At 55.6% G+C, this 20853-nt stretch overlaps 1 protein-coding gene across 7 annotated transcripts in view; it reads right to left on the bottom strand.

Annotated features, from left to right (window-relative positions):
* Positions 1 to 19906, bottom strand: part of NOS1AP (nitric oxide synthase 1 adaptor protein) — a 47427-nt gene extending 27521 nt beyond the window's left edge. For 6 of the 7 annotated variants that reach the window (XM_049808121.1, XM_049808122.1, XM_049808123.1 and 3 more), the window contains exons 1-2: positions 19738 to 19906; positions 9377 to 9448 (exon numbers count right to left, since the gene is read on the bottom strand). In XM_049808121.1, the coding sequence (XP_049664078.1) occupies positions 9377 to 9448; positions 19738 to 19842 (177 nt within the window). In that variant the 5' untranslated portion in view covers positions 19843 to 19906. Of the gene's footprint in view, positions 1 to 888; positions 969 to 9376; positions 9449 to 19737 lie in introns of those variants that run through there. The other variant, XM_049808124.1, reaches the window with a different exon arrangement.
* Positions 19907 to 20853: the final 947 nt, after the last annotated feature.

Raw genomic sequence — 20853 nt, 5'->3', positions numbered from 1 at the left:
ATGGCTCTCTATAATGCATATCACTATTGCAATCCAAGAACAACACTGTAAAACATCAACAGGCGGGGCTGTGTTCAGTTAAAGAGTTAAGCTGAAATTTAACCATCTTTGCTGAAGTTTCCTGTGGTGAATACCCACTTCAGGCTGATTTTTGCAGTTTCCGCTGAAGCAGATCAGCAGTTTCCATAGGCAAGCATATGACAAGGAGAACTGGTTTGGTTGGGGGGCGGGGGGGGGGGGGTGGTTCCCACCATGTTAAACTCATGCCGGTAAAAACCAAGCGACAGATTAAGAAAAACTGGGATTCTCCATCAGGAAGCATTTCCTTCTCTGAAAATTCACCCCAACTGGGCTACATTCTTCCTCTAGAGTCTTTGCCCTGTGTAGACTTCACTCCAGCCTGGGAAAGTCCAACGCCTCCAAAAATCCCATTTGAAGCACATCACTTCACGCACTGACTGTTGTCTACAGGGACACTGGAGCGGCCAGGGACGGCATCCGTGGCCGCAGTCCGTGCCAAAAAGCCGCAGCCTGCCCGTGGGGCGAGGAGGTGCAGGCAGGAGGAGGCAGGGGACCTCCAGGGCTTTCATCGCGCTTTGCACGCTACGGCCCTTCTCCGCTGGGACCGGGAGAGTGCTCGGCTCCTTTATCTTGTTCTTGGCTGTGCTTGTTGTTCTGCTGTCCTACAATAGACGCATCCTCTCCTCCAGCTCCCTAATTAAATGAGACACATTCCACAGACCAGCTCGCACAATAGTTTTTTGCGGCTTGTCCTCTTAAGCAGATGTGATCCTTTCCTCTGCTCCCGCACGCCGCAGGAACACGCCGTAACGCACCCGCCCTTACAGCTCTCCCAGCCACAAAACCCCATGCCAAAATCCTTCTCACCTTGCCACAGGCTGCCAGGCAGGCTCTGACGCTGCTCTTCCCCCTTGGCCATTTGGTGTACAGCATCCCCTGGAACATCTTCCTGCTGCACCAAGCCAAAACCACCAAGAATTAATTTTAGCAGTGAAGAAACTAGGGCATGTGGCATTATTTTTTTTTTGCGAGGCCGCAGCTCCGCGCCATGCCTCTTTTCTGAGGTGATGCAGCAGAGGAGAACACTTCAAGAAATTAAATCAAGGGGTCCTTGGCCTTCGAGGACCAGTGAAGAAGCACAAGAGCAGAAAAGATCATACACAAGAGCAGCATTTAAAGTGCTGACTTCAGCTTGGTTTGATTTTAATTCGGTCTGGTTCCCTGCACAGGGATGTCTCCCTCGGGAGGAGTCTGACAAGTCACTTAGTTTCCCTGTGTCTCAGTTTCTCCTCCATAAAACAGATATTAAACATTGCTCGACCCCTGACCCCCTGCTTTTGAGGTTTTTTTACTCTTTGCTCTCCTTTTCCTAAGCTATTTCTCCCCTGAATCACAGAGCAAGAGCCAGGTATTGTCTCTGGACACACTCGTGCCTGGCTGGAAGAGGCGGCTGCCCAGGACACAGCCACCCGTGTCTCTCCTGCTCGGGTCCACGCAACATCAGCTTCAGCAGTCAGCACAAGGGAGAGGTTGGAGCCCACTCCATCCCGAGAGTAAAATGCTGCCATGATGACAGCAAACTGATGAAAGCCCCGATTTATTAAAAAACACAAGAAAACTCCATATTGCAGTAAACCAGAAGGAAAAAACCTCCAAATAAACGCAATGCCAAGGGTGTGAGGAGACACAAACTCAAGGGGATTGGAAAAGGGGGACGGGTCCAGCTCTCCACTGTGCTGACCAGGAAAGTGCTGGGAGATGCCAGGATTCAGGATCCCTGAAATCAGCCACACCTCAGCATACCCCTCTCAAACCCATTTTCTCCTCTCAACAACCTCTGAGCTCCGCCAGGAGCTTATTCCTATGCACCATTAGGAATTTACTCTAAAATTCAGATATGCGGAGATGGTTATCTCTGCTAGCAAGTTTCTAGCAGCAGCAGAGACTGTCAGCTCTTTGTGGCAGCGGTGGGGCTGGAGAGCACCGAGCTGGGTGCGTTACGGCTGGTGACGCTGAACACGGCCCTTTCCCTCAAGAACAATACTTTCTGCAGAGGTTTATGCAAGTTAGAAGGTCAGGCAATCAAAGGCAGCTCTGTCACCTTGCAGAAGGAGCAGAGAGCTATCAAAGGACGATGGTTTCTGTAAGGACTCTTCAAATTCTCACAAACAGCAATTACCGGTGCTCTCCCGACCTCAAATCTCCCAGAACAAGGTGCAGACCTCCCCCTCGACAGCCAGGCTAAATCCATCCATGCCCGTGAGCCAGAGCGTGCAACATATCACTCCTTTCTGGGCGGGAGGGAAAGCCAGAGCAGGCGCACGGGGAGCAGGAGAGCCACCTCAGCACCACCAGCAGCTTCCGTGGCATTCGCAGTACCGCAGACGTTACGCGTGTCGGTGCTCCAGCTGTGCCACGTTCCTGCGGAAAGCCGGGTTGGCAGCGCCGGATTCCCCTGCTTCTAGCGCAGCTGAGCCCTGGCACCGAATTTGGCCTGCTGTGCTACCGAAACCACGCGTGGAACACGGGGAACCTCAAAGGAAAGCAGCCACGGAAAGGCAGGGACACCGCTCCAGCACGCACCAACACCCCTGCACGTGCTCTGCTGAGTCCAGTTGGGATAACGGGGATACGGGTTGGGATAACGCAACCCATCGGTGCAAAGCTTAAAGCCTGCTTGAAGAAACATTGCCCAGGAAGAACAAAGGTAGAGCAGGAGGAAGAGGAGGGAAGCACAAGGGCACAAAAGGGGACAGACATTTATGAAATGGCTTGACAGGCTCTCCACGAATTTAGAGAGGGGGTGGGAGCCGGCAGAGCACTCCCGGACTGGGAAGGAGCAATGCTGAAGATCTGCCCTCTCCCCCACGTTCAGGGAGCCCGCCAGACGTTATTCCCCCTCCTCTCCCTTGAGCTCCCAGCAGATATTTGCCGACGGCTCAGACGACGGCATCGGCGAGCCGATAATGTGACTCACCGCGAGCGCCGGCGGGGAAAGCCCCCAGCCAGGGAGCGAGATGAGTCACGGGGAGACGCCGGGGGCTCTCAGAGAAGGAAGAAAGCCCAACCGAGGAAAGGCCGACCCAAGCAAACACAGGGCGAGGGTGCACCACGGGGACGTAGGGGATGCGCTGCCTCCCAGCTTTTTGCCAGCAGCTCCAGGCCTGCCCTGGGCTCAGCGCCTACGTGGCTCCCAGCCCTCTCGAAGGCATTTGCCTGGCTACAGGCCAGCAGCACCCACCAGGGACATTGCTGCTCGCGCCGGCATGCCCAGCGTCAGTTGACGTGTTCCTGCCAGAGCCCTGAGCACCGCCTGCCCGTGGGACACTTGCCCAGAGCAGAAGCGCTGAGCTCCCCAGAGAGAAGGGAGGTATGGGGAAGACCGTGCACCGGCATGCACCTCCTGGCTCATTAGCTTTCCCAAAGCACGCTCCCCCCGTCTGGGTTATGGTTTCCTTCATCCTCGCTGGCTCCACAACCAAGCTCTCCATCCAGCTGGGAACCCCCTGCCACCAAGCCCTCTGCCCCACCACGGCTTGGAGCCTGGCCCGGAGGGACGTGTTGCTGCCCCAGCTCCGCCTGGCACAGAACTCTTAGCTAGGGCATTGCTGGAAGCCGAAAGGCAACGAGCTCGTCATGACTTATTTAAGAGGCCAGCTACCGAGGGACGAGGGGCATGCCCGTTCCTCATCTCCTCGAGACCCATCAGGTTGCACGTCTGGCCGAGCCCAGTCATTCCTGCCACTGCGTGACCCAGCAAGCCCTGCAGACAGCCGGCACGGGCAGTACTTGCTCACGTCTGCCCGGGAGCGCCTTCCCAAAGTCCCTCTGGCAAGCGCTGCCCAAAGCCCCATCCCTACCCTGCTTCCTCCAAGGCTCAGACCTCACTTTCCAGCGTTAACGCCTCATACTTTACATCTTCGTACCAGTTCAGATGCCTGCCCTCTACCACACGGAGTTATTTACCTCCCTGAACTTGTAATTTTACTACACGTGCATTCGACAGAGTGCACGTACAAATCACGCTACTTAACGCTGCCAGGAACCTTCAAAGCTTTGCTGGAAAGCGCTCGCTGCATCCTGGCCATGGTATTAAAACAGACAGCAAAGCCAGGGCCACCGCGCTTTGGCCAATTCTCCCGGGAACTGTCCCTCCCCTATGGGCAGCCTTGGTCAAAAGGCTGCTCCGGTGAATCTGGGTACTAATCTAAGCAGTTTATTGATTAAACACTAACTACAGGATGAGATCCCGACCCATGTCATGCAATCGAGTAGGCGGCACGTTGGTAGCACTATGGCACTAGCCGTTATTTTATTATGAAGTTAAGTGGCATCGGTGGTGCCAGGAGAAATACAATGAACATGCCCAGAAGCCTTCACCCTTTGTACTGCGATTGTCAGAGCACTGAAAGAGCAATTGAAATCATTACAGATATCCCTCCCAGATCTAATGCAACGTAATCTCGTTCATCTCAGATAATCACGTCAAGTCATTAGCTCGCCAATAATTCACCTCGCGCCGAGTGCCGTGACTTGGCAAAGAGCAGGCTGCGCTCTTCAGGTGGCCAAAGCCTGAGCATCTCCTGGCCAGCCCACTGCCCTCCACGCAGGTCCCCCGTGGGCAGCCGGGGCTGGGCTGCCCCCAAGCAGGGCTTATGCACGCAGGGCCAGCTTGCTTTCAAATCCTGCTCTGTTTTATGGCAGGGACAGCCACGATGCTCTTTGTGTGATTGAAAAAAAAAAAAAAAAAAAAAAAGGCATCATTGTAAATGGCTTAACACTTTTTGAAACTCGCCATGGCAGGAACAGGGATATCTCAGAAATATTTTAATTAAATGAGCTCAAAATTACACCAGGCACTCTACACAAATAACTGGCCAAATGCATCAATTTTCACACCAGTCCAACTGTGCATGTGGTTTGCAGAGGACGCAAAATCTAGCTTTAAACTAGCTTGTTGAAATTCAGCAATTTTGCCAATTTGCTAAAATAGAGCTCAGCTATGCAAAGCAGCAGAAGTCCCACAAAATCAGATGTACCTGACAGAGTAGGAGGTGTAGAGGAGCTAGATTTTAAAGCGCTTGAAATGTCTCCTTGTTTTGAGCCTGCAAAACTCAGCTGGACACTTCCCAGAAACAGGCTTGCAGAAGACTTCCACAGAAGCAGCTTTTAAAAAGTGCCTATATAGGATTTCATCCCTTCTGGCACCAAAGAAAACCTGGATTAAAGCTACACTTGGCAATCCAAGTAGCAAAAAAAGGATAATTCCAAATTCTCTAGAACGCACCAAGCCCCACCCCGGTAGCACTGGCTGCACTGGAGACATGCCAGGAGCACCAAGAGGAAATCATTTGCATATATTTACATCATGACAACATGAAAAACATAGTTATCATTGTCATTTAGGGCTCCATGTGCTCAGCCATTCCAGGGAGGGGGGGGAAAAAAAAAAAAAAAAAAAAAAAAAAAGAGAGAGACGAAAGGATGCTCTGCAGCTAGCTCAGGCACTTTAAACTGAAATCTTCAACAACTCACAGTCCTTATGGTTGGGAAGATGCATCAGTTAGGCTCTTGCTCTCCAGTACCATAACACCCTCCTTGGTAACCGACAGATGTATGATCCATCCCGGACCACTCTCACAAGGTCCCATCCGAATTTCTCAAGCTTTGCCCGTGGCCGGCGCAGAGCAGAAAGAGCACTGTGGCCTCCGGGCTGCTGTTTCCCAGGAGAGCCTGGGCAAGGAACATCCCCTGGGCTCCCACCAACAGGACAGGCTGGCTGCAGCTTTAACAACCATTTAATTACTGCTGAGCTCGGGACTTTTTGATGTTCAGGTGCCCACGGGTAACTTACGGATTGGTTTCTCACACCTTGCATCCAGATGAGCCAAGGAGCATTTTGAAGGCCAACCTACCCCAGCAGTTTAAGGCACGAAGCAACACAGACTGGGTCACCCTGTTTTGGGATGAGGAGGAAAAGGCGTTCAGTTGTACGAACACAAGCCCAGCCACTTGCCAGGAAAACAAGCCCTGGCCTACTGTATTTATTAGTACTGATGCGGCCACTGGTGCTCTGCAGGAAAGCCAGAAGTCGTAGGCTTTGGAGGAAAGCTGCAGCAAACGCTCATAAAATTGCTGTCCAAGTGCATCCTTGGCACGGCTAATGTCCTGTTCCACCGAGTCCTTTCAGGGCCAGGGATCTGCACCAAGACGCAGAGCAAGACGGGGCTGTGTCCCCAGCAAGCCCAGCCGACACAGGCAGGAAAAGCAGGAAGGCAGAGGCAGCCGGCTGAGCGCCTCCCCTTCCCTCCTCGCCCCGAGCTGTGAGAATCCCAGGAATTCTCCAACATCCTCCTGCTTTTGGACAGAAACCCTCCCTCCGGCCAGCACCGCGAGGATGCCCACGCCACCGCCAGCCCTTCAGCGGGGCGGGAGGAAGGGGATGGCATCCCTGCCCTGCAACACTGACCCCCTGTATAAAGTCCCTCTCAACCTAGATCCACAAAAGGGACCAGATTTGGGCTTAATATATACATCTTGGTCTGGCGGAGCCGTTCTGCCCACAGCTGTTGCTCTGCTTTGCTCTCAGGAGAGCAGCACCAGGCCGGCAGAGCCCAGCCAGGGCAGGAATCCCAGCAATGCCGGCTATGCCGTGTCCTCCTCTTTGCCCCCAAAGGGTCAGGTCTCCATCAAAACAAGAAGCCGGGATTCAGCCAGGCCCACGGCACTCGCCCTCCAAGCCCCAACTGCCGGGGAGGAGAGGGGAGACAGGGCTGCAGGAGCTGCCGCTGCTCTTAGCCCCGTCCCTCCCCACTCCCAGCCCAGCGCAGGCAGTTACGGGGGGCTTCCAGGACGCTCTCCCCCTTGGGACCCCCCCAACTGTCAGGCAGGGTGCTTCCTCACTTCATCGCAGCATCATTTTTTTTCTCATTTAGTAAACAGAGGCAAAGCCCAGTGAGCAGCTTAGGGCGAAGGCAGCACTGAGAAAGGGGAGTTGTAGTGGCAAGGGGACGGCAAGGGTCCCCCTCCCTCACCAGCAGCGACTAATTCAGAACAAACTGGGACACAGCACTTTCCCCCTAAATGAGGGACTGCAATAAAACCCACACAAACCTCAGGGTCAGCAGCTGCTTCACACACCACAGGCAGAACCGCTGCAGCTTGCACTTGAAGATCTCCCATCGCTCGCTTTCTGTGCCTAAATAAGCTTTTTCTTCCTCTGGTTTCCCCACGCCAATATTTTGGGATTACTTTATTCCTCAAAGAACACAAATTCTCCTCTGCTTTAAGAAGGTCACGCATTCCTTGACCTCCAGCCAAACTCAAACCAGCCTCCAGCGCCCAGCCCAGCCAGCAAATGCCCTTGCAATGCCGCGGTAATGACTTGCTGCTGGGTGCAAGGCCAGCGCAAAACATGGGAAACCAGGGAAGGGCTATACACGTAAACTAACCAAACAAACCGTCCTGGCATCGTCTTCACAAACAGCACCCCGCGACAAATAAAGAGACAGTAAAAGTCTCTCTGGCAGATCTGATCTGCAAAATCATAGCCTTTCCATGACTTGCATCTCTCCTGTCTTACGCTAGATCAAGGAAGCCTGAGCACATGTTTCAAGCACATCATTCACCATGAGAAATCATTATTTTACCCTAATTTGTGTCCTTTCCCCGCCGTTTGGAGCTTTATAAACTTAAGCGTAGTCTAGAAAATTTATTTATATTGGTCAGCCAGGAAGTTTTAGTGTTGTTTTTTCCCTAGGGTTTATTTAAGCCCTCAGAGTTGTGCCAGTCCTCCCACACAGATGTGGAGTTACATGATTCTGGGGCTGGAGCTGCTTTCTTTCAAAAGTCTTATCTTGAAAGGCAGGAGAGGAAACAGCTGTTTATAAGAGCTCTTGACAGCGTAACAGTTGTTCTGTCCCAAACCTTGTTGGGAACCAAAGTGAGCAAACCTAATGCCATAAAGGACTTCTCAACTTGTGCACCAGCCACAACATTAACCGCCTCCAAGAGGACAGGGCAGCGGGTAGGAAAGCTGTTGAGAAAAGCCCACAAACTATTTACACCCTGAAAGTTTGAAACAGAAGAGCTTTGCAGTCTGTGTCCTTGGGCTATGATACTCCTCCTCTGGCAATAAGAAAAGAGAAAAATGAGATTATAGCAAGAGTCCACAGGAGGGGCTGAGAGAGGAGCAGGGCAACAGCCAAGCCCGGACAGGGCTGCTCAGCCACACGAGCAGGTCCGGTGCTTACGGGATCCCACGAGGCCACCAGAATGACAGCTCATCCATTACTCAACGTCCCTGCCAGCATCCTCAGCTCCTTCCAGTTAAGAGTCTTATCTCCAGGAGAGAGCCATCCCTGGAAGACAGGGCAGACCCCTCGCTGTGACCCACGGAGCAGACCAAATTACCTGCGCCGGTGGCCACGTACGTCAGACCGAGGTCCAACCACCGCCCAAAGGGCTGTTGTGTGCACCGAACAGCAGTCCGGCTCCTGCTGTTTTCAGCCGGGGGGCAGCGAGCTCGCCGGGTGTGTGGTTTGCTCACGTCCCAGCCTGCCCTTGAACACCTTCCAGTTGCACAGGCGAGAGGCCAGGGAGCAAAAGAAAAGCTCCTCTCCTGGCTATCGGCCAAGCATTATATGGCGAGAGCACCCCGTATCCTGACTATAAGCAGTTTGGGAAGCCAGATGACTTCATTACCAGCTGACATCCCCTGACCTACTCACTGTTAAACGAGCTCGCTGCTGGCCTGCCCCAGAGCTCGTTACTCAACACTTTAATTTGCACATTGCCATTTATCGGGCACTAGACTGGCATATCCAGGCAGCACCCGAATTTTCACACAGCTGTAGTGCTTATGCAAGCGGTAAAACACAACCATGCCTCTTCCACAAGTAGTTTGCTGTTACTTTTGAATCAGAACTGACACACAAGGACATCCTCCGAATCGCAGACACGCTACGGTTTCCATGCAGTGCCGGCAGCCCCACGTCCCGCACCCACCTTCCACCCCATGCTCCTGCACGGGACGCAGCACGGCGAGCACAGAGACGACCCTGCTACCGCTCGGGCTGCAGCTAACCGCAGCCACCGCACGCGGGATGCCCGGGTACCACGGGGGACAGCCAGCGCTGGGGATGCTGCAAACGTGACGGTGCGGCACACGAAGTTTGCAAGCATCGCGCCTGGGTTACGCAGAGATCTCAATGGAGAGAGGGACGGTGAAAAATACAGGGTTATGAATAACTTGGAGGACAGGACTTATGCAAGAGAAGGCTGTAAGAGCAGATGGAGGAGTGCTGCCCCCGCCACCCCGATGCAGAAGAAGAAGGAGCTTCCTCGCCGTGCTCACCCTGATCCGTCGCATGGCCGTCACAATCTCTACCCGGCTGTTTGGCCGTGGCACATCCAGGCTCCCGATGTACTGGAAGGAAAGAAAGAGCAGATTAGTCGAGTTTCCATGGCACTGGAAACCTCATGGTCCCACCACGGCCTCGATGGCATCGCTGGAGGGAACCCAGGGTCACTTCTGGGGAACAGGCGGCGTTTTGCCCACGGCACCCGAAGCCTTGCACGCCTCCCACCATGAAGCTGTTCCCTCACCACAATGTTTCAAGGATTCAGCAGCCCTTATTTGCTGGCCTCATTCATCTATGCCATGATCAAAGTACACAGGTATAAGCCAATATCCCCTCGGCTGCACTGAGTCATCTATTATAGACCTAGATATTGGAATATCCCTAAAATAGCTTGGGCAACCTGTCCTGTGACAGGCCCTTCACTGCTTAATTACAGCCCTGCCAAACCCTCGGCTGTTTTTGCAGTGATGCTGAGCCTCCAGGCCAAGCCTCCAGAATAAAGGAGCCGCTTTGCTATTCAAAGGGGACCAAAGGCAGCGCCACTGCGACCCAGCACGGAGAGATGCCGAACAAAAACCTTTTTAAAAATAAAATGGAAGAGGGCAGATTCAGAAGAAGGATCAGAAAACAGACAAGCAACGAAGAGTCAATGCTGAGCACTAAAAGCATGTAGTTAGAAGAAAAGCATTTTGAGTCTATTTACTAGCCCCCTGTGCTCCCACGCTGCATCTCGACACGAGCGCTGACGTAACCCTCCGCAGCGCAGCGCAGGCACCGAACTCGGCAGGGCTACGTGTTCCCGTGAATACGGCCATAACCTTCGCCAACAACACGAAAACCCAGGTCACTGGTTTCGAGCACCAGCGCCGAGTCGGGTGCTTGAACGGCTGGACACGTGCTAAGGGTCACCGTACAGGCAGAGCCCGCGGAGAGCGGTTATTTCTCACCCAGCACCGCTGCGGGATTCCCGGCTCCTCTCCGCCGGGATGCTTCTGCCACCTCTATCGAGGGCACAGCACGGGGGCTGCGTGACCAGACCTGGGCTTTGTGCGGGCATGCTGTCCCAGAGAGCCCTCCTTGCTAGCCCTCTTTGCCCGCACCCCAAAATCCACAAGCCCACCCGCTCGGCGAGGTCGTCCCCAGCGGCACGGCTCCCGCCCCGGGCGCAGACGAAGGCAGGCGTCCAGCGACCGGCACCGGGCAGTCGGTGCTGAGAGTAGATGCGAAGAGAGAGGATATAAAAATAAACACCAAACAGCTGGCGTGATCGTCACGTGCTGAGCAGGCTGCCACGGTGCAGGGCAGCTTTATGTAACCGCGAATTAAAGCCCACGATGAACGCCGTCGGCAAAGGCGGAATTAACTGCCCAGACCCCAACCGCCGAATGCCCAACTGCAAAAAGCACAGGTCTTGATGAGTTTTCAGTCGCATCCCCTAAACACAGCCTTCCCACTCCCTTCAAAGGTTCAGGTCATATTAATAGAGGCATCTTTGACGTGAATTGATTCCCTTTTCTTATATAAAGTCTGGAAACCATCAGTAAAAAGGAGGAGACGAGGAGGAGGGCTGAGGCAGCCAGAGCCCTGGGCATGCAGTCACCGCGCAGCACGTAAAGAAGAACCCTTTCTCCATCTTCCCCTGCCAGGCAAACGTCTCAGCTGCACAGCACCTCTCCCACCAAGCCTCCCCACGCCGCTCTTCTGCTGGGGACCCCCAGCACTGCTTCCCACTCACCTGCAAGGGAGACTTTTTAGCTTGAATTGTAAGAGGGACAGACTTCTGCTAGCAAAGGGGACAGCCAGAGGATGCCTATCTTCTTCCAGTTATTCCCAACAGCACGAGGTCACTGCCACCGGCGGGGTAATCGCCGTCCTTCTCCCTGCGTTTTCCTTGCACAAGCGAGCGCAGAGTACAGCCACGTGCAAGGACAGGGCAAGGGGTGGCAGCTATCAGCTGGGCAGGAGACAGCCCCGTCCACAGCTGGCTCCCACAGCCACACGAATCCGAGCAATGCCAACCTTCTGGCCGATGACCACAACCTCGGCCAGCAGCAACGCTCAGTCATGCCTGTAATTGCGTGTGCGAGACTGTCAGGGCTGGGCTGCCCCGTAAGCAAGCGATGGAGCAGAAACCAGACACCACCTTGGACCTCTTTGGACGGCCCTCCTGGAAAACTGCACCAGCAATAGGAACTGTCTTGATGCTGTCCTACCTATGCCCCTTTATTCAGCTATTCCCCTCCAACCCACGCTTGTGAGCGCCCGAACCAAGGGGCTCAGGTCACAAACCATGCAGGGTTCGCCTCTGCTTCCAAACCCAGGCTCCGTGGCATCCTGCCGGCATCCCCCATCCCGTGGGAGCATACCCCCACCAGAGCCCATGGCACCTCCAGCCCTGACGTGGGCTCGCTTCACACAATTGCTGTGCTCACAGTTCCCATAACACCCACCTCTCCCTCCGCTCTGGAGGCAGGTATTTTTTTGCACGTTTCATAAAACTCAACAGATGGACAAAGTCTCCCCAGATTATTTTTGTCTTCAGGGCAAAAATCACATGTGGGAACTGCACTGCAGAGGAGGAGCCCTTCACAATGTGATGAGCATCCCCCAAAAATGTGGACTTAGAGGTCAGCCTTTCAGCTAAACTACTATTTCCCAGGCAAGGAGTGGGAATGGCCTGAGAAACCACCCGTATTTACTAGTGATTTGCAGGCAATAAGTGCACTGACGGCCACTCCTTCTCCGCTCTCCTCCAGCCCTCCTACTCCCAGCACCAACTTTCATTTTGGGAAGAGCTGCGGGGGAAAAGCAGGCGAGGCAGAGGTGAGGATCAGCAAAGCAGCTGGAGCCTGCGGGGTGCAGGGCTCCCCCATCATCCCACCCCAACGCTGAGACCCACCTCCCTCCTCCCAGGGCAGGAGCCCCAGGGACCCCCGAGCATGGGTGCTCTCAGAGCCCAGGCATAGACTTTTGCCTTCCTTTAAAATCCACGTGCCCCAAGGGAGGTGCCAGGCGTGGCGGTGGCTCCCAGGGCTTGGACCAGCATCTGTGCCAGCATCCGTGCCAACAGGTCGACCCCACAGGAAAAGGAGGCAGTGGGGCCGGAGCTCAGCCCGGGGAGGAGAAAGGAAGGCGCCCGACACAAAAGGAAGGAAAATAAAGCTGTGTGAAAGAGAGCTGACAAAGAAAATAAACCCATGAAAGAACCCACCCTCTCCAAGCCCCCAGGAACCAAGGAGGAGGAGGAGAAAACCATATGCACACATGCAGGACGCAGCTTTCCCAAATAATTGCCTCCAGACCCATAGCCCCCCCACCCCGCAAGCAGACGGGGAGGGGGGGGAGGGCAGAGGGGGAGCCCCCCACCTGCACCCAAGAGCCAGGCAGGATTAGGGGGTCACCGATCCCCACGCTCTGAAGGTGGGGAACACGCTTGGCTCAGTGGGGAGAGCAGTCGCAGGTGGCCCCCTCCTCCTCAGCCCAATTAGGAGGAGGAAGGCCACCCGCTTGGAGCGCCAGTGAATGGGCAGCCAAGGGGGTCCCTCCTGTAATGAGGCACTCTGGCAGCCCCACAAAGGCAGCCCTCGCATTGCAAATGGCCAGCACGGGCAGGCAGGCACGAAGCACCTGTTTTGCAGGGTGCTTTCGGTCCCCCGCACGCCCTGCTGCTCCTCGTCCCCCACGCGTGGGACCCGGTCTTCCAGCGGTCCGTCCCGGGCCCCTGGGAAAGGGCAGCCCCTGTCCCTGCCACGGCACAGACTTGGTGGCCGTCACCCATCAGGCTTCTTGGCACCCGAAAGGGAGGTCGCTCACTGTCCCCCTGCCATGCGAACAGGCTCCCCTGTCTGTCCCAGGCATGGCTGGAAGGGGCCTCCAGACACAGCCCACACCACGCACCCTCTGCCCATGGCTTACAAAAGACTTGTCCAATTCAGGGAAATACCAGTCCTCCCCAGGCCAGAGGGAAAAAAAACCCAAGAAAACAAAGGAGAGCATTTTGCCAAAGCAATGTTTGCACAAGTCCGTTTCTCATTTTTCCTTGAGGTTGTTTAATATTGCTCATTTTCTGCTCTGTCAGAAATGAATTTTCTGGAGAAGGTGCTTTTTCCGTGGCAGCAGGTGGCAGATATTTTCAGAAAACCGAAGGCCCATCGCATCCCTGACAGGGGGACACTTCCAAGGGGTGTGGATGAGATCCCTTGTGGGTGGCGGGCAGCGGTGGGCAGCGAAAGCCTTCCCGGAGAGGAGCTGCCGCCTTCCCCAGGGAGACACGCTGCTGCTCTGCCAGCCTGATACTGCGTGCAAAGGTCAGGGCTGAATCATACCCAACTTACAGCGGAGCCTAGATTGGCTGGCTGCCGGCTTTCCAGCTTCGAAAGCTGTCCCGAGTTAGAGAGTTTGCCACGGATGAAGAGCCGCTGCTTCTGCAGAGGAGCTACAGGCAGGCAGGGAGCAGGGCAGCGCAGGGAGAAGACACACGCTGGCACCAACCCCAGGCTGGGGCATCGCACCGTGGGCTACGCAGGCGTCCTCGGGGCCGGGAGAGCCTCGTTGGAACAGGGGATCCCGCGCCCAGGCTGGGGAGGGGTTACCGGAGGTACTGACAGCCGTGTGGAAGGCATCAGGTATGGGGTGTGAGGGTCCTGAGATTTCTGAAGAGTCCGGGGTGGCATGAGGCCACACCGGGTGCTGGGACATCAGCCCCGTGACACACGGCTGTGCCACGAAGCAAGGGCCAAAGTGCTTGGGCACCAGCGCCCAGCCAGGCACCCTGAGCCCAGAGATTCAAAATCTCTTTTTTTCCCCAGTGCCTGGGGCAACACCCAGCCTCTCTGCAGCCTGGCTGATAAGGGCTCCTCCCAGGGCTGCTGTGGGCAGGGAAAGCAAGGAGAAATCCAAATCCTGGGACTTTTGCTGTCCCAGTGCTCCCACTCTCCCACGCACAGCCTTCACTGGGGAGCCACGGGGCCGGGCTGGCACGGCCCCAGCTCTGCCCTGCACCCCAGGAACACCCAGCCTTGCTGGAAGGAAAGGGGGGGGAAGTTTACTCAGACTGCGGTGGTGTGGGCTCAAAGGCCAAAAGGGATGGAAAAGTCAGGATGCCAGCTGACTTCCACGGAAAAAAGCCTTGGCTTTCCAGCCTGAGCCTGGCAGGCGGGTGCAGCGGGCTCTCTGCTGAGCTGGAGCGCTCCAGCCCTGCCCAGTCCTCCCTTAGCGGGGCTCTGCACCCTGAGGACACCGGGATGCATCCAGCCCTGGGAGCCAGGTAGTTTAAGGCAGCACGTCGGACCTGTCCAGAGCTCCGTAACCAGACAGTGGGCATCAGTATAGGGGCACTTCACGCCAGGCAGCACCGGTCAAGCTGATGCCCTAAAGATATTACTGCTTACCTGCCTGCTGATCCTAGAAATGCTTGCGTTGCCTATGAGCTACGTGGGGACTCGAGTGCCTACAACACACAGCTCTGGGGGTCCCAAGACAAGACCCCAGCACCCACCAGAGCCACGTGCACCCTACCCATCCTCCCCCCTCTCACCAGCCAAAACGGGACTCGTGCAATAAGGGGAGACACTTTTGCAGCAGGACGCGGTCCTGCAGCGGGGCCACTGGGACGCAGAGCAAGCGGGTGCAGCAGGAGAGCTGAAATTTTCCCATGCCAATGAAGCAGGGCTGTCCACTCGCCCCGTTTCCATCCCCCACGCTGCCCGCAGCTGCCCCCCACGCAGGGGCTGAGCTCCCCGCACTTCCAGCCTTAACAGGTGTTCGTGTATGGGATGTGCGAGACCGGAGCGTTTCAGCAGGCAGAAAGCAGGGCTGGGAGCATCCCACCCCCGTCGCTTCTTCCTCGGGACCTTCTGGCATCTGCCGAGCCTGCGAGCTGCCTTCCCGGTACCCACAGTCTGGGCACACGTGGCTTTGCCAAATCCCAGTAGAGTTTTTTTTGCCGAGAGCTTCGCTAGGCAGCCTGTGAACTGACTTCACAAGCATGGCAGAAATATGCCACCGTTTCAGACGAGAACTTTTGTGGCACTTGGGAAGGTTATTTATAGCCTTGAGCAAGCAATCCTGGGCTACATCACACTGCAGCTTTGCTCCGGTCTGAGCAGCCCTGACAGAGCACACCGTACTCGAAAGCTGCCAGTGCAAACAGCCCCCAAATAAAGCTGCCAAGTCTCTCCCAGCCAGCTAAAGAGGTGCAGAGCTTCACACAACCTGTCTCTGGCTTTGCAGCCCTCCAGGAGAGAGGGAACCTTGCTGGGAGGGGAGCCTGAAGCAGAGGAGAGGAAACTGAAGACCTCGATCTGAGCTGCCTGCAACTCAACTCACCTCAAATGCTTTTATGTACAGCCCCTAAATACATAAAAATATACACAAGAGTGGCAACACACATGCATTCGCTGCTTAGTGTTCACCTGAGGCTATAATCATTTTTCTGATAAATGATTTATCGTTGCAGCAACCAGCAGGCTCTGCCAGTGCTCGCAGCCTTGGGAAGGGTGGCAGGCAGGTGAGCTGGAGGGGTTCACAGGAAGGGACATACTGGATCAGACTAAAATCTCCTTCATGTCCCATCTCCAAACATAGACAGCAGCAGATGCTCCGTTCAACTTCAGTTTCCCACGCACAAAAGCGGAGAAAAGTACTGAGAAACATGAAAAAAAAAAAAGCCTGCTTGCCAAGATCCCTTAAGGGAAAAAAAAAAACCAAACCCACCACCCAAACCCAAAAAAACCACCTGCTGCCCAGAAGAACAGCAATCCTCCCAAACCTCCAGGCCCACATTTATCTGCGAACGGGTCCGGTATGAGGAACACCAGGTTTCAGCACGTCTTGTCCCAGCCCACGGCAGTCCTGGACCGCAGGCGGTGGGGTCTGCCTGAGGACCAAGGTTTGCTCAGACAGCTCCTTCTTCCCTTGCGGCAGATGGGGGAGCAGCAGAGAGGGTCCTTGCACCCATCTGCCCCTTCATTGGGAACCAGGTACATTAGGGTACCGCAAATGGATTAACGAGTCTCAGGACTGAAGGATTAACAGCTGTTTCCAAATAATGGGTCTTTGGTAGGTGGGACCTTGCTCTGGACCACAAGACCTCCAGGGCAGGAGGAGAGCCCAGCCCAGCAAGCTCCCCAAAGAGGCTTTAATGACAGGAGCCCAGAACGGGCTTCCCTGTGCGAACCCAGCAGCACCCCTGCACTTGAACAGATGGGGGGTCTGGCACTCCAACGCAGGCTCCACCACCCCGTTTAATTCCCTCTACATGGTGACCTCTCTTTAGGCGTCGGAGTAGCCTGAGTCATGATTTCTGATTGCGCAGAATCGCTGGTGTTGCGCAAGGTGGCCCTTGGGTTTTGTCCTGCAGCACCAAGGCTTTTGGGAAGATAAGGATTAAGCTCGCATCCCCTCCTCCTCATCCCGACTGGAGGAGCTACTCTGGGTGGAGAGGTGGAGGAGGACAGGAGGTGCCTTTACTCCCTACATACCCATTTATTTAACCAGAAAACCACTGCACAAGGGGGAACTTCTGGCCGCTTCCCTGCGCCATGCTGCAGCTCCCAGCTCTTTCATCCGAACGCTTCAGCTAACCCAAGAGGCCAGGCTTTTGATTTTATTCAACAATTCAGACCACAAGACGCAGAAGAAAACAAATGCCCTGCCTCCCCTCGGAGCCAGCTCCTCCGATTCCCAGCAGCCTGGCCGAGGTGCCTCCGGGACACAGAGGGGTTTGGTGCCAAGAGAGTGGCCAATGAAAACAGATCTAAAAGTGTGAAATGTATTACTATTCCTGAGAAGATGGAGTGGGATTTTCCAACTATTGGATTTATCTCCAGAAAATGGATTAACATAATCCTTAGAGGACACTTTGCTCAGACTCGGTGTCCCCTGTGCCAGAGCATATGGCTGCAAGTGGCCTCAGTGGGGATGAGCAACACAAGTCTCCTGACAGCATCGCATGTGACAGCACCGCTTGCTTCAGGGAGAGTCCATCGCTCTGTGCTTGAAAAAGGGCGCAAATCCTGACTGCCCACGGCCACCCATCCTGGGATGCCGGGACTCCCTGGGGAAAGAGACAAGGGGAACAACAGCACAGATGCCAGCAGCTACTGATGAACCAAAACACGCGCTACATCCGCTACACGTGCCATTTCAAGACAGCAGCAGACAGTGTAGGTCTGAGTGTAAAAATAAAATTAAAAATTAAAAGAATACATCAGCACATACCGACCCAGGTTCACATTACCCCCCTGCAGTGAGCCCCAAGCAAGCTCGTCAGGAATCCCAGGCTGCCGGAGCAAAGAGCACTGATCCAGCTGCCGAGGGCTGTAACACCGGGATCCCCACCGCCTGCGCTATCAGCAATCCCAGGAGGCTTTTAGGAGACAGGCACGCGAGTCCCGGCATCCCAGATGAGCATTTTTCTTCTTTAATCTTCCCCCTAAGTTCCGCTCTAAATCAGAGTTCCTCGTTTTTGTGACTCGCGCCGGGTGCCTGGCCAAAACAAGAGCTGGGCGGGTTTAAGCTCTCGGGATTCTTGGGGATAAAAGGAACTAAAGGAGTGTAAGCATTTAATTAATCTCTAGCAATCTAATAAAAGGATGGAGTAATTGCCTAAGCCATCTGCATTCTGCATCTGGCATCAGGGGCTGCTGGAGAAACCCACAAATTTGGAAGCTGGGTTTCGTACGGATTCTGCTTGGCATTAACGCGTCCTACAGGATACAAAATAAGAGAAAGAGGAGCTAACAAAGACTAATATGGACCAGCCCATTAATGCAGCCAGACCAGCAGCATGGAAAAGAGATGAGCTGTGAGCAGACCGAGGGAAAACTGAAGCCCTATCCCACTCCTCGCCCCCCAAGCTGGGCCACCCAAACCTGGCATGGAAAAGGCACGTGGGATTTAGAAGGGGAGATGCTTTGTAGCCTCCCCGCAGGTGAGGGGTGAGCAGGTGCTGGCAGTAAAACAGCAGTCGGCTCCAGTAATCCAGGAGCAAAAGGCTGCAAAGCTGAATTTGAACAGTCCTTCCCAGGAAACAGTTGCAAAGCAGGTTTAAGTTTGCTCCATAAACAACTCCTCTGCTGTTTTGCTCTCTGCAGCACGGTGCCTGCCATCGGGCAGGCAACGGCCTCTGCAGAGGAACCCTCCCAGCCCTGAGAAAAGAGGGAAAATAACACTTTGACACCCTCCAACGAGCAGCAGCCTTGCCCCCAGGGCACTGCACACAATTAGATGCCAAATCTGTGATTTTTTTCCCCCCTGCCAGCACATGCGCTCCGGGGACAACGGCGTGCGACACGTCTGCCTCCCTGCCACTCAGAACTGTTTTACACCAGGTTTTTTTCCAAGTCAGCCTCACCTGAGCGTCTCGTCAGCGTGGTAACTCTATCTTCAGGAACAGCAAAGGGGGCAGGATTTTATGTTTCCCCTTTTCAAATTGCATGGCCAGCTACTTCCCAGTGCACTGCCAACCAGCGCTACCTGCCCAGGGCTGGGCAACGCGGACGGGTAGCTTGGCTTTTTCTCAGCCTGCTGCGAGATTGCAAGCACTCAGCCTGTGGGAAGCCGCAGCCTAAGCGGAGTAAGAGACTAAGAGGTCCCAACGGAAAAAAAAAAAAAAGAGCGCTTCCTGCCAAATCCACTACTAAGAATGGTTTATATCTGCAAGGAGAAATAGCAAGCTTTTATTTCAGGCAGGCGGCCCTGACCTCTTGCACCGCACCACAAACGGCGCACAGTTCCTCCGTCCGCTCACACCCTGAATTTATCCCACTACAGCAGCACGAGGGTACAAGGCATCCTGGAGACACCAACCGTGCCCCCGATCACACCGGCACTCCAGCATTACCCACAGCGCCGGAAAAGCGGAGCAAAACCCAAGCCCTCCTCTTGTTCCCAGGAAGACGCACACAATCCCTGGCTCTCCAGGGCCAACGTCCCCAAGCGACACCGTGCAGAGCCATGAAGGGCTGCAGGGCCAAGGAGGGGGATGTAGGACCAAGGAGGGGGATGCAGGACCAAGGAGGGGGATGCAGGACCAAGGAGGGGGATGCAGGACCAAGGAGGGGGATGCTCGGGTGAAGCAGCAGGGTGACCCCGCTCCAACCTACCCCATCCCACCAGCTTGGACATCCTTACGGGACGGGTGGGAAGCCTCACCCAACTCTTTGCAGCCGAGTTTGGGGGAAAGCAGGCAACGCCAATGGGAAAGGGCTCCCGGGAAAAGGGGGAGAAAACCCACGGCTAGGCGAAAAGAGAGCCAGAAAACAGGGAACCCCGGAGGGTTGAGGTACGAGGGTTGGGGTACGGATCCCCCCCCCCCCCCCCTCCTCGGACCCCCTCCGCGCCCACTCCCCACCTTGGCCTCGAAACAGATGCCGTGCTGGAAGGCGTCCTCGTTGTGCAGGGGGATGCGGAGGTCGTGCCGGTCGTCCACCAGGTTATACTTGGACTTGGCGGGCATGGCGGCCCCGCGGTGGCCGGGCTGCCCCTTGCAGCGCGCCCGGCCCCGGCCCCGGCCCCGCCGCCGCCGCCGAACCTCCGCCCCCCGCCGGCCCCGGGGCGGGGACGCGCCGCCGCGGAGAGCGGAGGAAGGACGGGGAGAGGCGGGGGCTGCCTGGAACCGCGGGTCTCCGAACCGCTCCCCCCCCGCTTTCATCCAGCGGGGAGGGGTAGGGAAGCGTTAATAAACGAGGAGGACCCGAAAGGGGCGCTACGGGAAGGTAGCGCTGACATCTAGTGCGCCGGGCTGGGGCTGCAGTCCGGCCCCGCCGAAGTTTAAAAAAAAAAAAAAGGAAAATAATAAAAAAAAAGCTTTGCAAGTCGTCGCGGTGAGAGGGGGGAAGCTTAGCGCCGGGGGTGCGCTGAGCGGTGGGGGAACGCTGGGGGCGTGGGAGAGGGGCCCGAGAAACGCGTCCCTCCTCGGTGGGAGAGCCTGGGCTGCTGCAAACGCTCGGCTCAACGAACTCCGTATCCAGCCCTTTGTATCGACACCGGGCACGACGGAACTCGAGTGAGCTGGAGGTGAAAAAAATCTCCATCTCGGGCTTAAGGAAAGGGCAGTCCTTGTGCCCAGGCCAGACCCTGCTGTGCCCTACCTTACGAAAGCCCTGAAGGTTGTGACTGTTCTCCCCCCGCCACCCAAAGCACCCCAGGGTCGCTTTCCAGATGCGCAGGGATGCGCTCACGTAGCTCCGGCTGCCAGGTCCAGGCTGTTTCACCCCTTACCCTCGCGCACATAGTGCACCCTCAGGTAGGGCTCCATCCCTCGGTGTTTTAACACCCACCCGTGCTGCATAGCAGCCGCGAAGCTCGTCTGGCCGCAGTGCGGCTGAAGAGCTCACACAGGCCTTCACGCACGTCGGAGGCACCTCTTGGGACAAGCCTCTCCCAGGGCAGACACGTTCCCCCCGCTCCACAGGAGAGCCACGATTCCCAAAGCCCTCGCCTTGCTCTGTTTGCATGGTTCTACATG

The sequence above is a fragment of the Accipiter gentilis genome, chromosome 8, assembly GCF_929443795.1.
Source record: "Accipiter gentilis chromosome 8, bAccGen1.1, whole genome shotgun sequence".
NCBI lineage: Eukaryota > Metazoa > Chordata > Aves > Accipitriformes > Accipitridae > Astur > Astur gentilis.
This window is presented reverse-complemented; position numbering and strand designations above follow the sequence as displayed.